The 19498-nt window shown below is 45.2% G+C and overlaps 1 protein-coding gene and 1 pseudogene across 2 annotated transcripts in view; one reads left to right on the forward strand and one right to left on the reverse strand.

Moving 5' to 3' along the window:
• ERICH6B (glutamate rich 6B) overlaps positions 1 to 19498 on the forward strand; it is a 117415-nt gene that overhangs the window by 96361 nt on the left and 1556 nt on the right. Inside the window, exons 10-13 of one of the 2 annotated variants that reach the window (XM_077158275.1) lie at positions 3016 to 3101; positions 3263 to 3415; positions 12209 to 12437; positions 15155 to 15695. In XM_077158275.1, the coding sequence (XP_077014390.1) occupies positions 3016 to 3101; positions 3263 to 3415; positions 12209 to 12437; positions 15155 to 15412 (726 nt within the window). In that variant the 3' untranslated portion in view covers positions 15413 to 15695. Of the gene's footprint in view, positions 1 to 3015; positions 3102 to 3262; positions 3416 to 12208; positions 12438 to 15154; positions 15696 to 19498 lie in introns of those variants that run through there. The other variant, XM_077158276.1, reaches the window with a different exon arrangement.
• Positions 7260 to 8969, reverse strand: LOC143679282 (uncharacterized; annotated as a pseudogene).

Genomic DNA, 19498 nt, shown 5'->3' on the forward strand with positions numbered 1-19498 from the left:
CACAACAAGAAAACTCACTACCCTACCCCTGCCTATGTGGGACATGACTCCCAGGGGTGTGGACATTCCAGGAAATGTCAGAAGAAATCCTAGAATGAGCTCAGACTCAGCTTCAAGGGATTGTGAAAACCCCTAGAATGAGCTGAGACTCTACATCAAGAGATTGAGAAAAACTTCTCGACCAAAAAGGGGAAGAGTGAAATGAGACAGAATAAAGTGTCAATGGCTGAGAGATCCCAAACAGAGTCGAGAGGTTATCCTAGAGGTTATTCTTATGTATTAAATAGATATCACCTTGTTATTCAAGATGTAATGGAGAGGCTAGAGGGAACTGCCTGAAAATATAGAGCTGTATTCCAGTAGCCATGTTTCTTGAAGGTTATCGTATAATAATACAGCTTTCACAATGTCACTGCATGATTGTGAAAACCTTGTGTCTGATGCTCCTTTTATCTACCTTATCAACAGATGAGTAAAACATATGGAATAAAAATAAATAATAGGGGAAACAAAGTTAAAGTAAATTTAGATTGAAATGCTAGTGATCAATGAAAGGGAGGGGTGGGGGGTACGGTATGTATGAATTTTTTTGTTTTCTTTTTATTTCTTTTTCTGAATTGATACAAATGTTCTAAGAAGGATCATGATGATGAATATGCAACTATGTGATGATATTGTGAATTTCTCATTATATATGTAGAATGGAATGATCAAAAGTTAAGAAAGTTTGCGTCTGTTTGGTGCTTTGGGGTATTTTTTTTTTAATTAACAAATCAATTTTTAAAAAATCAGATGCTTTTGTGCCTCAAAAGACTTTGTAAAAAAGGTGAAGCAGCCAACAACGCAAAGGGAGAATATATTTGGAAGTCACACATCAGATAAAGGTTTGATACCCTGTATACATAATGAAAACATATGACTCAACAAAAAAAGAATGAACAGCCCAATTATAAAATAGCCTGAATATATGAGTAGGCATTTTTCTGAAGAGCAAATACAGATGGCTCAAAAGCACATGAAAAGATGCTCATTTTCATTAGCTGTAAGAGAAGCAAAGATCAAGACTAAAATGAGGTACCACCTCACACCTATAAAAATGACTGCTATTAAACAAACGGGAAACTACAAATGTTGGAGAGGATGTGGAGAAATTGGAAAACTTATGCACTGCTGGTGGGAATATACAATGGTATAACCACCAGGAAAGACAGTTTGGCAGTTCCCTAGGAAACTAAATATCGAGTTGTCCTATGTCCCGGCAATATCACTACTCGCTATACACCCAGAAGAACTGACACAAACCGACATTTGCACACCGATGATTTTAGCAGCATTATTCACTATTGCTAAGAGGAAAGCAATCCAAATGCCCATCAACAGACTAGTGGATTAAAAACTGTCATATATACATACAATGGAATATTATGCAGCAGTAAGGCAAAGAGACATCCTGAAGCACATGACAAAATGGATAAGCCTTAAGGACATAAAGCTGAGTGAAATAAGCCACACATGAAAGGATAGGCACTGTATGATTCCACTTTATGACCATGGTAAATGTTAATCAGAGGCTTATAACAATAATAGCAATTACAACAATATTATAACCAAAAGCAATTCATGTACTTACAAATATAAAAACATTTCTAAATAACTAGTGTATCAAAGAAAAATCATATTAGATATTTGAAAATATTTAGAAATGAATGAAAATAAAAGGAATATATCTGCACTCCTGGGAAACAGCTAAATAGTATTGGGGAGCAGGATTTACAGCAGTAAAATGCTTATGTTGAAGAAGAAGGAGGATGAAAAGCTCATCATTCAGTTCAAGGAATCAGAAAAAATAAAACAAAAAACCCACAGAAATGGAAAGGATACAAATGATAACCATAAGAGCAGACATTGGTACAATAGAATATTTTTTTAATATGCAAATTGAAAAGTGAAAGCTTTTCTTCAAAAAAACTGAGAAAACAGGCAAACCTTCTGGTAAGTTTCATCCACGAGAAAATTGAGAAGGTATAAGTTATATAAAGCGTGAACACAGAAACATAACTACAGATGCATTAGAGGTTTAAAAACAATTGTGACTTAAACATTTTATGACCACTCCTTTGAAAATTTACTTTAAATGAGCGATTTCCTAGAATAATACAATTCATTAAAAGTGAGTTGTTCTTGTTTGCTAGCTGCCAGAATGCGATATCCCAGAAACAGAATGGCTTGTAAAGGGGGATTTTATTATTTTGTAATTTTACAGTTGTAAGGCCATGAAAATGTCCCAATTAATGCAAGTCTATAAAAATGCCCAAATTAAGACACCAACAAGAGGTTACCTTCACTCAAGAAAGGCCGATGAAGTTCAGACTTTCTCTCTCAACTGGAAAGACACATGGCAAGCATGGTGACATCTGCTAGCTTTCTCCAGGTTTCTCATTTCATGAAGCTCCCCCCAGGGGCATTCCTTTTCCATCTCCAAAGGCCTCTGGCTCCTGGGGCTCTCATGGATCTGTGACTGTGCCATGGCTCCCTCATTGCTTCAAAATGCTTCCTCTTTTAAAGGATTCCAGTAAACTAATCAAGCCCCACCTGGAATGGGGGATTATTTACATATCTGTGTAAATGATCTAATCAAGTTTCCAACCTACAGTGCTGAATAGGGTTTAAAAGAAACAGCTGCCTCTGCAAGGTTGGATTAGAATTAAAACATGGCTTTTCTAGGGTGCATAAATTCTTTCAAACCAGCATAGGAGTCAAGAAGAAATTTTTAAAACCTGTATATACCAATAACCAATAAGAATTATTGAAATAATCATTTAAAAATATAAACACAAACACACTCAACACAAGTAAGCGGAGGCCCTGTCAGGTTTCTTATCCAATGTTCTCCAGGTTCATAGTAGTGATGGGTGGGCAGTATGGGGACCTGTGGAGACCACAGGGAGCACCATACTCTGAACTGGGACATTCCGTTTCTTTGCATTTTTTCATAGGCATGTCTTTTCTTCCCAGGTGCATCATGGTGAAGGAAAATTAATTCTCTACCCCAATGAAAGTATCTTCCAAGTTCTCTTTCCTGATGGAACAGGACAAATACAGTATCCACTGGAGCAAAGGAATGCTCACATGGACACATGCCGCTGCCTAAAAAGTGTGTGATTTGGGGCTGGGGCATGGTGCCTTGACTGAGGCCCAGCATGCTCTGTAGCGATCTTCCAGGGGACCCCAATGAACTGCTTGTGCCTTAACCATCTTCCAGTTACCCGTCAGGAAACCTGGCTATGCTTATCTTCTGCACAAACATCAAAGTGTTCACATACATCATTCTGGAAGACAGTAAGCAAACCTGGATACGGGCCCTAATCAATAACTCTGGCCATGCTACCTTCTATGATAACAACAGAGATATCTGGTAAGCTTGGGACATGTGTCCTCAATACCTTCTGCCATACATAGACAATATGGTTTGATTCTCATATCTTCCCTGCCTTCCTCCTTCACACTAGGTAAGTCAGCCTCTCTCATATTTGGGAATCCCTTCATCCACCTGTTGAAAACAGAGGCTAGATATAGCAGTGGATTGGTGGGACAGCGTCCTGCCCTCAGAGAAGTTATACTGGCCCTATTGTGCCATAGCTTCCTGATGGATGAAATAGGACTCAGAGATTATAATGGCCACAACCTACTGGTTTCATCTCCTAAACACCTCTTATGAGAAGTGTTTTAGAAAGACCCAGTCCCTCCCTGTTCTGGGAGAGAGGAGGGTTTGGTAAGTGCTTTGGAGACAAATGTATCATCACCAATACAGGAGTGAAAAATGCAATTTCTAAATATCTCATGATAACTGACGTTAGTTTTCAAAATTCCAATTCTGGGAATCTTAATCTTATGTTGTTGGTTTGGCATTGTTACGTACCCCAGAAAAGTCATGTTCTTCTAATCTAATCTTGTAGGGGAAGATCTATTGTTGGGTGGGAACTCTTAGATTAGCTTGTTTCCATTGAGATATGACCCCATCCATTTAAGGTGGGTCTTAATCATTTTATTAATCCCTGTATACTGCATGGAGTCATTTAAGAGGGAGACATTATGTAGAAAACACAAATGATTTGAGGACCGATGCTGAACCAGACACAGACATTTTGAGATGCAGAAGGAGAATGCCCCAGGAGATGTCAGTAACTGAGAGAACTACTTGAAACCAAAAGCAGGGAAGAAAGGACAGCAGGCATTGTCATGCATCTTCCCAGGTGACAGAGAAACCCCAGACATGATCAGTCCTTCTTGAGTGAAGGTATCATCTTGTTGATGTCTTAATTTGGACATTCTCATGACCTTAGGATGGTAAATTTGTAACCTAATAAATCCACTTTGTAAAAGTCAATCCATTTCTGATATACTGCATTCCAGCAGCATTACTAAACCGAAACAGATTTTGGTATCAGAGAAGTAGGATGCTGTGATTCGCAAACACCAAAAATTCTGGAATGGCTTTATAAATGAATAAGGGAAAGATTCTGGAAGAATTGTGAGATGCAGGATATAGAAGACTTAGTTTGCTTTGAAGAGACTGTTGGTAGAAATGTGGACTTTAAAGATACTTCCGATGAGATCTTTTATGGAAATAATGACTGTGTCATTGCAAACTAGAAGGTGATCCTTGTTTTAAAGTGGCAGAGAATTTGGCAAAATTGAGTACTGGTGTTGGATGGAAAATAGAATTTGAAAGCAACGAGTTTGGATACTTAGCTGAAGAGATTTACAAACTAAATGCAGAAAATTGGCCTAATTCTCCTTGCAAGTTATAGTAAAATGCAACAAGAAAGGGATAAGATAAGAACTGAACTCTTGGGTACAAAGAAACCAGAAATTGATAGTTTGGAAAATTCTGAGCATTTGGAATATGAGTACCCAGAGAATATTGCCCTACATGAGGATTTAAACAAACATGGAACTAGTCAGCCATTTCAGCACAAGCCAGGATTGGAGATGGAGTTATCCAGAAAAGATTTGTGTAAAATCTGATGATTGTGATCCCTGTATATGGCATGGAAAACCAACAAGAGTGTTGTGGGATCTGTATAAATGGAACCATGGTCAGCCTGGACCAAGAGGGACAGAAAAGGGACAAATTGAAGGAAAAATTACTACAGAGGCAGTACCATGGAAGCTAAAGTCTGGAGCCAGGTAATCTTGGACCAGGATTGCAGATCCACACACGCATATGGAGATCGTGAATTTGCACCAGAGACAGAGGGCCAGTGGAAAAGTGTTGCCACCTCAGGCCTCAGAAAGGATGGAGCACATTCCCTGGGGACTGGGAAGAGCCTGGCTACTACCCCCACTGTTTTGAAGGCCTTGAACGTGTGCCCCAGAAATGGCAGAGAGTTCCAGTGCCACCCAGATGCTTTAGGAGTATGGGACTGAGAGCAAAGTGGTCTCCCCAATGCTCCCCAATATGCAACCCTCACCCCAGTGTTTGCAGAGAGCAGGGCCACTGTGTAAGCCCTTAGAAAGGGTGGGACTGCCACTCTCTCAAGCTCCAAGGATGAAACATCATTTCGTAAATGATTCTCAGATCTTAGAACATGATGGAGTATGCCCTGTAGGCTTTTAGAACTATTTGGGTCTGGTGACCCCTGTTTTCCTCCCAATTTCTTCCTATGGCAATCAGAATGTGTACTCTATGACTGTCCCTACTTTGTATATTTCCAGCAGATAACTTGTTCTAAGTTTCATAGGTCTACATCCAGAGGAAAATTTTTCCATAGGACAGACTATGCCCATAGCCAACTTTGATGAGATTTTATACTGTATTTTGACCTTGTATTATATTTGTATTGTGATTTAAAAGGCTTGGGGCTTTTGTGATATTGTGATGGAATGAATGTATTTTGTATATGGAAATAACATGTCCTTTTCAGGGTCCAGAGAGTGGAATGTGCTGCTTTGAAACTGTTATACACCCCAGAAAAGTCATGTTCTTCTAATCCAACCTTGTTGAGGCAGACCTATTGTTGGGTGGGAACTTTTTTTTTTGCTAAGAGAACAGATCTTTATTATACATTTTTAAAATGAAATCCATGCACAAAATTTGATGTCAAATAATGAAACGGACAAACCCCGGAGACTGAGAGGTAGTTAACAGTTGATTTTAATCTTTTATTTGGTCCTTTTCTCTAAGAATGTAGTTTCTTTAAACAATTCTTTTTCTATGCTATTAAAATGTTATTAAAAATATATTACCAGTTGTGCTTGTTTGAAAGGATGTATGTCCCCTAGAAAAGCCATGATTTAATCTAAATCCCATTTCATAAAGGCAGAATAATCCCTATTCAATACTGTATGTTTGAAACTGTAATCAGATCATCTCCCTGGAGATGTGATTTAATCAAGAGTGGTTGTTAAGCTGGATTAGGTGACGACATATTCCACCCATTTGGGTGGGTCTTGATAAGTTTCTGTAGTCCTATAAAAGAGGAAACATTTTGGAGAATAAAAGAGATTCAGAGAAAGAACAAAGCAGAACAACATAGCCATAAGAACCAGAGTCCACCAGCCAGCGACCTTTGGAGATGAAGAAGGAAAATGATTCCCAGGGTGCTTCATGAAACAGGAAGCCAGGAGAAGAAGCTAGCAGATGATTTCATGTTCGCTATGTGCCCTTCCACTTGAGAGAGAAACCCTGAACTTCATCAGCCTTTGTGAATCAAGGTATCTTTCCCTGGATGCCTTAGTTTGGACATTTCTATAGAGTTGCTTTAACTGGGACATTTTCTCAGCCTTAGAACTGTAAACTAGCAACTTATTAAATTCCCCTTTTTAAAAGCCATTTTGTTTCTGGTACATTGCATTCCAGCAGCTAGCAAACTAGAACACCAGTCTATAAGGTTTGATGTTTTTCTAGTGAAAAATTCAATACAAACCTCTCCAGCCACCCAGATGTTTATGATGGTCACATGTTACATCTAGTGTATACTGCTATAGAAAGGGAGAGGGGAAAAAACTCTTATTTTACAAACACCCAAAGTTAATATCTCCTGTTGTGAATTCATCTCAGGTTAAGTGTCTGACAGATGTGAATGCTTTCCTCATATCTGTTTCATAGTAAAAGTTCATCCCTGGAATTTAATATCTGATGAGAACTAATTCGTATAGAAAAGTTTTCTCATATCCATTACATTTATAACATCATCACAACTATGTATTCCCTGATGAGCTTTGGTTTAAGGCTTTTGCACAAGGAAATCTACTTTCTAGGGGTTTTCTTCTATATGAATTTTATAATGATTAATCAGGGATGACCTGTGGTTGACAAGTTTCCCACATGTATTACATTCATAGGGTTTCTCTCCAGTATGAATTCTGCGATGTTGAATAAGAGCTGAACTTTGGCCAAAAGACATTCCACATATTTCACATCGATATAGTTTCTCTCCAGTATGAATTCTCTGGTGATTACTAAGGGATGAGTTACACCTGAATGTTTTCCCACATTCATGACATTTATAGGGTCTTTCTCAAGTATTCATTCTCTGACGCTGAATAAGAGCTGAACTTTGTCTGAAGGCTTTTCCACGTACTTTACATTTACATGGTTTCTCTCCGGTATGAATCCTCTCATGAATAATAAGTGTTGAATGGGAACTTAAGGCTTTACCACATTTGGTACAACTATAAAACTTCTCACCAGTATGAATTATTCGGTGTCTATTAAGTCATGAAATAGAAGTAAAGTCTTTTCCATATTCATTACATCTATGGGGCTTTTCTCCAGTGTGAATCTTTCATGGTGAATAAGAGACGCACTCTGACTGAAGGCTCTCCCACATTCACTACATTTAAAAAGCTTCTCTCCAGTGTGAATTCTCTGATGATAACGAAGGGATGAACCAGACTTAGAGGTGTTGCCACATTCATTGCATAGATAGGACTTCTTTCCGGAATGAATCCTCTGACATCCAGGAAGGGGTGTGCTGCAACTAGATGACTTCCTATCTGGATTATATTTATAGGGATTTTCACCAGCTTGGATTTTTTGATGCATAAAAAGGCCTGACCTTCGGCTGAAGGATGTGTCACATTCTTTACATCTATAAGATTTCTCCACAGTATGGGTGATTAGATGTTTGCAAAGAGATGTACTACAAGTGAAGTTTTCCCACATTATTTACATACATAGGGTTTCTCTCCAGTATGAGGTATTTGATGCTGGATTACAGCTGAACTTTGGTTGAATGCTTTCAAACATTCTTTACATTTAAATAATTTCTCTCTGCTGTAGTTTTTCTCCTGTTTATGAAAAGATGAATTATTAATGAAGGTTTTTCTCACACATGCTGCATTTGTGCCATTTCTCTGTTGTGTTGCTTTTTGGTTGGTTAAGTAAATCTGAATTCTGTTTGAATCTATTTTCTTGTATTTCACATTTTGGCAGTGTTTTTTTCCCTAGGAACTATCTGTTGTCTATCAGGGACTGGCTTTAGGCTTAACTTTTGGCCAAATTCAATATTTCTATGGCTTCTTTCCATAGTGAGAATTTTCTCCTTTTTATCCAGTTTTTCTAATCTATTTTCGTATATGCAGGGATTTTCTGATTTAAAGTCCCAAGGCCCATTCCTTTGGGACCTTGTCATTAGCATTACCAGTCCCTGAAATGATGAGTCTTGTGTTTGAGTTAACATTGAAGTTTTATGACTGCACTCCCATCCTAAAGAAGCACCTCCAGAACTTTCCTTCTCTACCTTCCATGGCCTTTCTTCTTGCTACAATAGGTAAATCACTTTTGGTTTGGAAAATGGGAGTTCCACTGAGATCAGCTTCCTGTAGTTCTCCAGCATCATGTCCCAGTACAAGATTCTCCAAGAAGGATCCAGCTTTCTCTACTCATCCCAAGTGAAGAGCACAGCCACATCCTTGAAGGTCATGGACACCTGAGACCTTGCTTCCCCCTGTTCAGTAGCCATGTCCTCTTTCTGGGTTCATCCGTTGGGCAGAGTCTCAGGAAGATGGAGCTTGCCCCCGGGCCTGTGGCTGTTCCCGGGAGGTCAGGATTCATCCTGGAGCTAACCCGTGGGCCGACCTGAGCTCTGGGGCCACTCACCTCAGAAGCAAATGCCTGGCGACCAGACGGTGGGAAGTTTTGATTAGGTTGTTTCCATGGAGATGTGACTCCACCCATTCAAGATGGGTCTTAATCTGCTTACTGGAATCCTTTAAGAGGGAGAAATTTTGAAGAAAACACAGATGCCTGGCAGGCTGATACAGAGAGCAGACAAGACATTTGGAGATGCAGAAGGAAAATGCCCCAAGAAATACCAGAAGCTGAGAGCTGCTTGAAACCAGAAACTGGGAGAGAAGAACAACCGACATCACCATGTGCCTTCCCATGTGGCAGAGAAAACCTGGATGCAATCAGCCTTTTGTTAGTGAAGGGATCCTCTTGTTGATGACTTAATTTGGGTATTTGTAAAGGTCAGCCCATTTCTGGTATATTGCACTCTGGTAGCATTCCCAAATGGAAACACTTACCAATGCAAGGTAACTCAGTCACTCTTGAATAAGCATTCCATCATTTCAGGACTTACCCCTTCCTTCCCTTCTAAATGGTCATGGTGGGAGATGCATATTATGTTTGATCAACTTTATCCTTTCTTTATTCTTGATAGTCAAAGTCAAACTTCTTTTTTTAATTTCCAAAAATAGAAAAGTCCCCAAGTCTTATATTTTAAGAGTATTTTCTCAGCTATGAGTTTTCTAAAACACCATTTCTCAATAACTTCTTTGTTCTTTCTTGGTGGTGTCTGCCTTGTCCTGAGGACCATTTGTAGAGAGAATGTGATCTGATGGTGGAGGAAGGGGCTAAAGTCCAAAAGCAGGAGGGGAGCAGGGCTAAGAAACACTTTTAATTATCTCAAACATCATCTGGCTACATACCGAAGAGCCTCTTCTTCTCTTTTATGACATCACATTTTAGGGCCAGAAGAGATGCTAGAGAAACCAAAAAATTACCTTCATTTTATTCATGCAGAAACTGCAGCCCAGAAAGGATAAGTCACTGGCACTGAGTTACACATACAATCACTGGTGCTAATCTTTGACACATTTTGACTCAGCCTAAAAAAAGAAGCATTTTTTTAAATTACCAAATAAGGTATACAAGAGACACTCATTTTCACACCAAACTTCAGCCCACCAAAACTGAAGATGATTGCTCAGATCTGGGGGAAGGGCTGAGCCCTACCCTGAAGATTCTCATTCAGTAGGTTTGGGATGGGGCCTGGAGATCTGCATTTTGTTAAAGCTTTCCAGTGATTCTATGGCCCAGCCCACATGTCCTCACAGTGCCTGGAAGGCTGGGGAAAGAAGCCTCTGCTCCCGAGCTGCCAGCTTTGTCTTCCACTCAAGACTGTAACATAAAGACAGAGGACTCGGAGCGAATCTACACTGTCCCTGCATTAAAAGCCACAGGAAGCAACCATCCACCCTTCTCTTAGCCAGGAGGAGATGGTTGATAGTGCTCACACCGGAGGCCAGCCTGGGACCTGGAAAAGCCTCGATTCTTTGAGGAAATGGACCCAGGTGTTCTGGGTTCTGGTGTCTTCCCCAGGGTGGCTTGGCTTCTGCGCAGTGAGGCCCCCACTTTGTAGCCAGTTCATGGCCCAGGAACCCACAACTTCTCATCTTCCATCTCTGCCATCGGGACCCACTCCCTTTCTGCCTTTGGAAGGTTTTTAAGACTTGGAGGAAATACTGGTGGCTTTCCCTCCTGACCCTGAGCTCCTCCTCAGCCAGAAGGAAGGGAACTGCTCAGAAAGGGAAGATTCCAGGAGCTCAAAGTTACTCAACGAGGCTTGGAGTGAGCTCCACCAGTTTGTGGCCAATGGTCCTCTGAGCTCCCTTCAAAGGCCTCAGGCCAGACCCGGGAACCCAGCAGGGATCCCCAAGTGTCCCTCTTCCCTCTGCCTCCACCCCATGGCACACTGATATGCACACAGACACTTACACACATGCTATATACATGCACACACCTGTATACACACATAATATATGTGTGTATATAGACGTGCGTATATGTGTGTATATGTGTATATGTATGTATGCATGTGTATGTGTGTATGTATATGGTTGTATGTATATGCATATATATATTAAAGTGCATTGTGTATATACAGGAGTGTATGTGATATATGTGTGCAAGTGTATTGTGTGTATATAGGTGTGCATATGTATATGTGCGTATGTGTATGTATATAGATATGTGTATATGTATGTGTGTAAGTGTACTGTGTATACATAGGCATGCATATTTGTATATGTATGTGCACGTGTGTATGTGTGCATGTATATAGGTGTGTATATGTATATGTATATATAGGTGCATGTGCATATGTGTGCATTGTGTGTATGCAGGTGTGTATATGTGTATGTATGTGCACATGTGTATGTGTGCATGTATATAGGTATGTGTATGTGTGTATATAGGTGCATATGCATATGTGTGTATTGTATATAGACAGGTGTGTATATGTGTATGCATGTGAATGTGTGTATGTATATAGTTGTACGTGTATGTATATATGTAAGTGTATTATGTGTATATAGGCGTATACGTATGTGCATATGTGGTATCTGTATGTAAGTGATATGAAGGAAACTAAGAAGGGACAGAGAGACATGTGGAACCGGACGAGCTGGTCAGGAAGGACATCTTTGAGCAGGTGACATTAAAGCTGAAACCTGGAGGCTAAGCAGGGCTGGGAAGACACTTTCAGAAGAGTCAGGCAAGGGCCATGAGGAGGTGAAGAGCAGGCCTGCCCTGGGGGCTGAAGGAGGGTGGGCGTGAGGGGAGAGGTGCACAGAAGAGGTTGAACGCAGGGCACAGGGCACAGGGCGCAGGGCACAAGGCTCAGGGTGCAAGGCACAGGGAACAGGGTGCAGGAGAGGCTGAGGGCAGGGCTCAGGGTGCAGGGCACAGGGCTCAGGGCACAGGGCACAGGGCACAGGGTGCAGAGTGCAGGGCCTGGCCTGGGTCAATGTCCTTTGTTCCGCCTCCCCGCACAGCCGAGCACCTGCGCACCTCCCAAGGAACAAGGGGGCTCAGGAGAGGGAAGGAGGGAAGGGAGGGAAGGGGCTGGGGGTCTGCCCTGCCTCAGGAGTGGCTGTGGGGACCCCCAGGGCCACCTGACCAGGCTTCTTGGTCTAGGCTGAGTCTGAGCCGCAACCTGGGCTTCTACTTTGCCCACGGCAGAGGCCAGAAGGTCTGGAACTGGTGGGACCTCGGCCTCCACGTCCACGCACCGCCCGTTCAGCCCATCTCCTTGGAGCTCAACCAGTATGTCAAGGTGCACATTAAGAGCCAAGACAAGATCCTCTTCTGCTTCTCCACCCACCAGCAGAAGCAGATTCGCTTGAACCTGGGCACCAGGTACAAGGTAAGGCCGCAGCTCACCCCTCACTCGGCCCGGCCGGGGGTCTGCCTGCTCGCAGGCTCCTGCCAGCTTGTCCCCCCAGCCTTGTCCTTCCTACGCCACCCCGGCCCGTAGAACCTCAAGGTCACCTTCTGGAACCTGCTGCTTGACCACACACAGGGGCTCGCATTTAACCTTCCAGCACCTTGAGATTCAACCCCGGGAGACACAGCTCGACTGCGAACTGACAAAAAGGCAAATAAGTGGACGAGTGCATCTCATCTGATGCTCCCAGGGCACCGAGCCCAGGGGAGAGCCACGTTCCCGGCTCTGCAGAGGTGCCCTGTCCAGCAGGATGGGGACATGGCAGCTGAGTCCCAACAAGCAGCCTCAAGTCCGGCAGCTTAAAGCAACAGAAATGGTCCTAGAGGCCAGAAGCCCGAATTCAAGGTGTCCTTCCGGCTTCAGGCGACCCTGACATCCCTGGGTGGGTGGCAGCTGCCCGCCAGTCCCCTGCCTGCCTCTATGCAGGCTTCCCCTCAGTGTCTCATATCTCCCTCCCCTTGCTCTTCCATGGACAGCAGCCACAGGGTCTAGAGTCGACCCTAAATCCAGGATGCACTCATCCCAAGAGCCTTAACTTAATTCCATCTGCAAAGACCCTATTTCCTTCACTGGCGCTCGTGGTTAGAGTGTAGACAGAGCGGTTTGGGGAACACGAGTTAAGCCCCTGGAGTTAGCGAGCTAAGCCACGGCTCCCGAGACCCTGCCCGAGGCCCAGGGTCAAGGTGAAGAAGACAGGTGGCTTGGGACCCCCACAATGAGATCCACACAGGACCCCGCCCCTGCTCCTTTTTCCCCTTCCTCGCAAAGGGCTCTGTGTTCAGACACCCCCCCCCCCCCAAGCTGGGTACCTAGAGCCTCTGAGAGCAGAGCCTCCTGGGGAGCCAGACAGACAGACAAACACGTCTCCCAGGAGGTGAGGCAGGAGGAGGAGTGGGCTGATGGAGGAAGCAGGAAAAGGGCAGGCTCAGGCAAAATGTGGCCACAGGAATATTATTTGAGAGGACAGGAGGAAATGTGGTAGGCTTCAGTGACTCACCACCCTGGTTTGCCAAGACAGGGACTTGCAAGGTGAGAACTGAGAATGTTCCGGGCAGCCCTGGACAGCCAGTCCCTCTCGATTCCCCTCCCAGCAAGAACAGCTCCTTTGTGGGTAGAATAACGACACGCCATCCCCTCGCTTCCCCTGGGTTTCCTGGAGAAAGCCCAGGCATCAGCGGACACAGGACACACACACACTTTCCCGGCTCTGGAGCCCCCTTCTCTCTCCAACGGCAGCAGGGACAAGCCAATGAGGGGGGCTCTGAGGCCGAGAGGGTGGGAAGGCCTGGGGGAACATGCCACTCTGCGCCTGGCCTCTCCAGCACTGTGTGACACTAATGAGCCGCTTGCCCTCTCTGAGCCTGTGGTCTTCTGTAAAGCGGGCCCGAGGTTGTTGTAAGGCTTCAGTTAAGATACTCTGGGTGAGAACATTTCATAAGCTGGATACCTCAGATGCGCAGAACATATAGGTGGGATCCTTGATGATTTCCCCATCGGGGAGCCCCCGTCCTTGACTTTCTATAGACCTTGGACCATGGCGGGAGCTGGCTCAGACGTGGCCCTGCCGGGACAGTGCCTCACCCCCCAAAACCCAGATATACCTGAGGGGGTCCTGAAGTGGAGGGAGGCTTGTCAGCCCAACACTGTGGACAGTGTCCGGGGGAGGCAATCCCGGGTGAGAAGCTGGACATCCCCAGGAGAGCACGGCCTTTCACAGCTGCTGTGTGGGGCTCGTGAGCTGAACACCCTTTTGTTTGGAGGGGAGGGACCCAGTCCCCGTGCCTTGGGGGTTTTCTTTATTTTTATTTTTTAATTTTTATCGATGAATATTCACACACATATAGTCCATACATAGTGTACAGCCAATGGCTCACATATCACATATCATCACATAGTTGTACATTCATCAACATGATCATTTTTAGAACATTTGGATCACTCCAGAAAAAGAAATAAAAAGAAAAATCTCATACAACCCATACCGCTTACCCCTCCCTCTCACTGACCACTAATATTTCCATCTACCCAATTTATTTCACCCCGTATCCCCCCTATTGTTTATCCGTTTTTTTTACTCATCTCTCCATACCCTGGATAAAAGGAGCATCAGACACAGATTTTCACAATCACACAGTCCACTATAAAAATTATATCTTTATACAATCATCTTCAAGACACAAGGCTACTGGAACACAGCTCAACAGTTTCAGGTACTTCCCTCCAGCCTCTCCAATTCACCATAAACTAAAAAGGGGACATCCATATAACGCATAAGAATAACCTCCAAGGAGAACCTCTCGACTCTGTTTGGAATCTCTCAGCCACTGACACTTGATTTCGTCTCATTTCTCTCTTCCCCCTTTTGGTCAAGGGTTCTCTGCCTTGTTGCCGGGTCCCAGCTCACCCCTGGGAGTCGTGCCCCACAGAGGCGGAAGGCATGGTTCACCTGCTGAGTGGGCTTCTAGAGGGAGGGCCCAGGGGTTCCTCTGGGGGAGCAGCAGAAGGTCCCGCAGGAGCAGGGTGACAACAGCACCAGGGACCGCTTGGTGGGGGCTCTGGGGGTCCAGTCCCGGGAACAAGGGGTGTGGAAGGGGGGAGTGGACCCCACCCTCACCCACCCTCTGTGACTCCCACAGTTCATCACCCCAGAGATTCTAAGTGAGATGAAGAAGAAAAAAATCCTCGAGGTGGAATTCGATTCGACGGCCCAGAAAATCCGGGTCCTTCTGGGGAAAATGAGCAGGCTCCTGCGTTTCCTGACCGCCCCTGACTTGGAAAACTTCGTGGAGTCGGCTAAGCTGTGGCCGGAGGACAATAGCCTTTGGAGGCAGAAATCCCAGCACCACTACAGTCTCAGCACCAGCATATCTGTGGGCTTCTCCAGTATCTCCTGAATAGACATCTCCAGAAGGGCGGGTTCCCCCATCGCCCAAGAACCCCCCCTCCCCACCCCGGCGTCACCCCCAGTGGCCTGTCCTGGGCTTTCGGGAGTTGATTCGTAAGGTAGGAGCCTTCGCAGCAACTTGGATGTAAAAAGAAAGTTTTGCAGGGAGCTGACCGAACCTGTGACTTCCAGGACGTGGGAAAGATCTGTCACCCACCCTAGCCCGGTGCCATCAGCAGCGAGTTGTTATGCAAGTAAAGGCCCCGTCCCGTCTGGCTCGCCTGGGCGTCTACTTTGTGGCCTTCAGAGACCCTTGTCTTGACCTCAGGGCCTCGGCTTCCTTGACTGTAAAATGGGCCCTGAAATAGCAGCTAACTCCACGGAGCAGGGAGGGTTCTGTCGGTTCGCGCCCATAGTGTCCACGCGGAAAGCGCTCGGTAAGTGTCAGCACCCAGTAGGGCGCCCTGGCCCTGCGTCTCGTCTAGAGTCTGGGCATCTCCGCGGAAGTGGCTTTCAAATGTGCGTCTCTTAGGTGAGGCTGAGCCCACAGAGGCGCAGTCCCGCTCAGCTCTCCCGGTCTCCGGGCTGGGTTCCTCGGCCGCCCGAACCAAGTCCAGTTATCCTCGCACATCGCGATCTTCCCCACGGCGGCAGGTTGGCGCAGGAGATTAAATGGGAATTTCTCGGCAGTTTTGTGGAAGCCGCAGGCAAGGCGCAAAGGTCAGCAGAGACACAAAAAGTTTAGAACCTGAGAAGGGCAGCAGGATACGGTTATCTGGCGGAGTCTGGCCTTTCCTGATTCCATGTAGAAGCCTCTTCCAGCACCTTCCCCCAGCCCCTCTCTCCTCCCCTGGGCCCCCACTGATTTCCTCTGAAGGAGTATGAAGACCCTTGGGGAGGGGCCGAACCCGTGGTGACACCTGGGGCCCTTGGAGGCTTCCAGGCTTTTCTGTCTTCAAGTGGTCACTGCAGCTGGCAAAACTCAATGACAGTGTTTTCCAGGCACAGCTTAGAAATGGCCAGACACTGTTTCCAGGATGTCCTAGCAACAGGACTCTTAAGTTTACAAAAAAAGTCTTTGGTATTTGCTGGATTTCCTTGTTTATGCACTGCCTCTTGAAAATGAAGGAGCACTTTTATCCAGGATATGGACAGATGAGTAAAAAAATAAGGATAAAAAATAAATAAATAATAGGGGGGGGATTAAGGGCATGGGATGTATGACTAGTGGTCAATGAGAGGGAGGAGTAAGGGATATAGGATGTATGATTTTCCCCCCCTATTATTTATGTATTTTTAATCCATATTTTTTACTCATTTGACCATACTGTAGACAAAAGGAGCATCAGACACGGGGTTTTCACAATCACACAGTCACATTGTGAAAGCTATGTCATTATACAGTCGTCCTCAAGAAACACGGCTCTACAGTTTCAGGCACTTCCCTCCAGCCACTCCAAAATATCTCAACCAAAGGTGATATCTATATAATGCATAAGAATAACCTCCAGGAGAACCTCTCGACTCTGAAATCTCCCAGCCATTGACACTTTCTTCTAAACAGAACACAATGGCCTCATTTTCTAAGGTTTGAGAGAAGAAGTGTCTCAGCCCGGATCTCCCCCCAACACATACATTTTCTGTGCTGCCCCTGTGAGGCTCTCACAAACCCTGGATTCATCATCCCTTTCCACCCTGGCCATGGCCACAACAGAGGGAAATCCAGCGCACAGACCCTGCACCAGGTCCCCCTGAACAGGAACCACCTGGGAGCCCAGAAGAGCCCCGACTTGAACTATTGATAGCTGCCGTCCTTTCAGTCACCAGGGACGTTCAACAATTCAAACCACAAAAGGAAACTGGAAAATCCGTAGTCTGGATAGAAGAACACAGGCAAGAACTGGGTCCTGGAAGGCCTCCAAAACCCAGGAGGACTCCCTATTTCTCAGTCCTCAGCACACATCCATTTCTGAAGACACACTGTCTAGGCATCACAGTCCACATGACTAACAAAAGACACTCCCATGTCCCAAATTGCCTTCTGAGCTCTCTCAATTCCAAATACTCAGTGTTGTCCGATTGGCCCAGCATGAGCCAGGAGACCACCTCTGGTCCAATCCAGTGCAGTACGGGAGGGTGGGATCCTCTCTTGCAGACATGGCTTCCCACTGATGCCGGAGCATAGAGAGTGATAGTCATTTCTAGGAAAGAGAGACTCAAGAGTTGGGCAGTGTGGCTTTTATACATCGTGGGAACTCCTACAAGCTCCCCAGGACCACCTCAACTCCAACCTAAACCAAGACCAGATCAGGAAGCCCCTTCCATGGGCTCAGCCTGGCCACCAGCCCTTCCCAATGGGGACAGACAGAGCCAAGGAATTCCCTGCTCCTCTCACACCACCTGCCACCAACCTCCACCAAATGTCTTGGCATCACCCCAAACCATGACAGATGAGCAACAGAGTGGGTACTGGGGCAAAAAGGTCACAACCCAACCATCACACCTTGTTGGTGAGTGGGGTAACTCACAAAAACAAAGGAGTTACTTTGCCACCAGCTAATGAACCATGAATGAGCTAGTTGAGAAAAATGAGCATCTCTCCTGGTCTTGTTGATTCTGCCCCCAGGCTCACGATGCATGGAAACACTTTTCCCTTAGCATGCATTGAAAGAAGAAGCTCCTGCTTGGGCCTCGGCAACAGGTCTTCTCCAGCATGCCGCCCTCTCTCAGTCCTAAAGCTTCTGTGTTCCCCAACAACCACCCATCCACCCCATGCTCCTGCAGCCTCTCCCCACACCCCAGGAGGTGAAGCAGCTGCGGTGCAATCACACTCTTGCAAGCAGACCAACTTAGCCTTATGTCTCGGCTCTGCCACATGGCAGCTGTAGGATCTCAGGCCAGGTTGTGGGCCCCTCTATGACTGGTTCCCTCCCCTGTAACACGAGGGTCAAAATACAGAACACACCTCACAGAGTGAGGGTGAGCGTTCAAGGAGAGAGCACGGGTACAACCCTCGGCACAGAGCTAAACACACGTAGGCTAGGACTGTCAGGCACCAAGTCTCCCTGGACTTCCTCCTTCACAGAATTTCTGAAACCTCAGTCCACTAATGCACAGGTTGGAAACATGTGGCCTCAAAGAGACACTTTGTTTGGTGTGCACCCTGTTTTAAAATATTTTAATTTGCTGTCAACACTAGAAAGAAGGGAGATTTCACATAGAAAAGTAGACTTCTGGCTTCTATCCTAACTGCTGTCTATGCCAGTTATCACAGGCTGGGTTAAATGACGCAGGGATTCGGGGACTATTTTCCTAAGGCAAGGTGAATTACAGCCCCTTACAGGTGGTAAAAGAAGTGGCACAAGCGGTTGACCAGATGTCCAGGAGGTTGCCGTCTCCAGGTCAGGGCCTCTCTGCTTCACACTCCCAGCCCCTCCTAGGCACTCATCTTCCAATGAGAATAAATAAATCCTCTCTGCCTTATTTTGTCTTCAATGACTTGGTAGGAGAGATGCTTCTCTTAGAAATGGAAATAAACTAATTTGGGTTGTTTATTAATGATACTGTGGCTTGTACACAAGGGTTTTAATCTAAGGTAAATGGAGCCTCTTCCAGCACCCACAAAAAGGGTATTTCCTCAGCAGTTAGTTAGGTCATACAACAAATATACTCACCCTGTGCTGAGGCGACAAAAAGGAAAGGACAGATTATCTGCACGAGGGGAGTTTACACAGTGGGGGTACAGAGAAGCAAGCAATGGCAAAACAATGAACAGGTGTTTTGTGGAGGCCTGAGCAGCTACAACAGAAGCACAGGAGAAGGGGCATCTGGAGGAGGGCCTTTGAGGAGGTGAGATTTGAGCTGAGCTCAAGAAGGAAGAGGATTTGGGGAGGAAGGGGTGCATGCTGCAAGCTCCCTCTATAGCATGTGCAGAGACACACAGAGAAGGAAGTTATGAGGTTTGGAGATGTGTCGGACAAGTATCTTTTCTTGGCTGTCCAACCTCCAGCTTTCCCTTCCTTTGAGGGAGGGGATCCATATTGTATTTATTAGTGGGCAGCAGTACCCTGCCACCAAAAGAGGTATCAGTCAGGGT

The sequence above is a fragment of the Tamandua tetradactyla genome, chromosome 4 (genome assembly GCF_023851605.1).
Source record: "Tamandua tetradactyla isolate mTamTet1 chromosome 4, mTamTet1.pri, whole genome shotgun sequence".
NCBI lineage: Eukaryota > Metazoa > Chordata > Mammalia > Pilosa > Myrmecophagidae > Tamandua > Tamandua tetradactyla.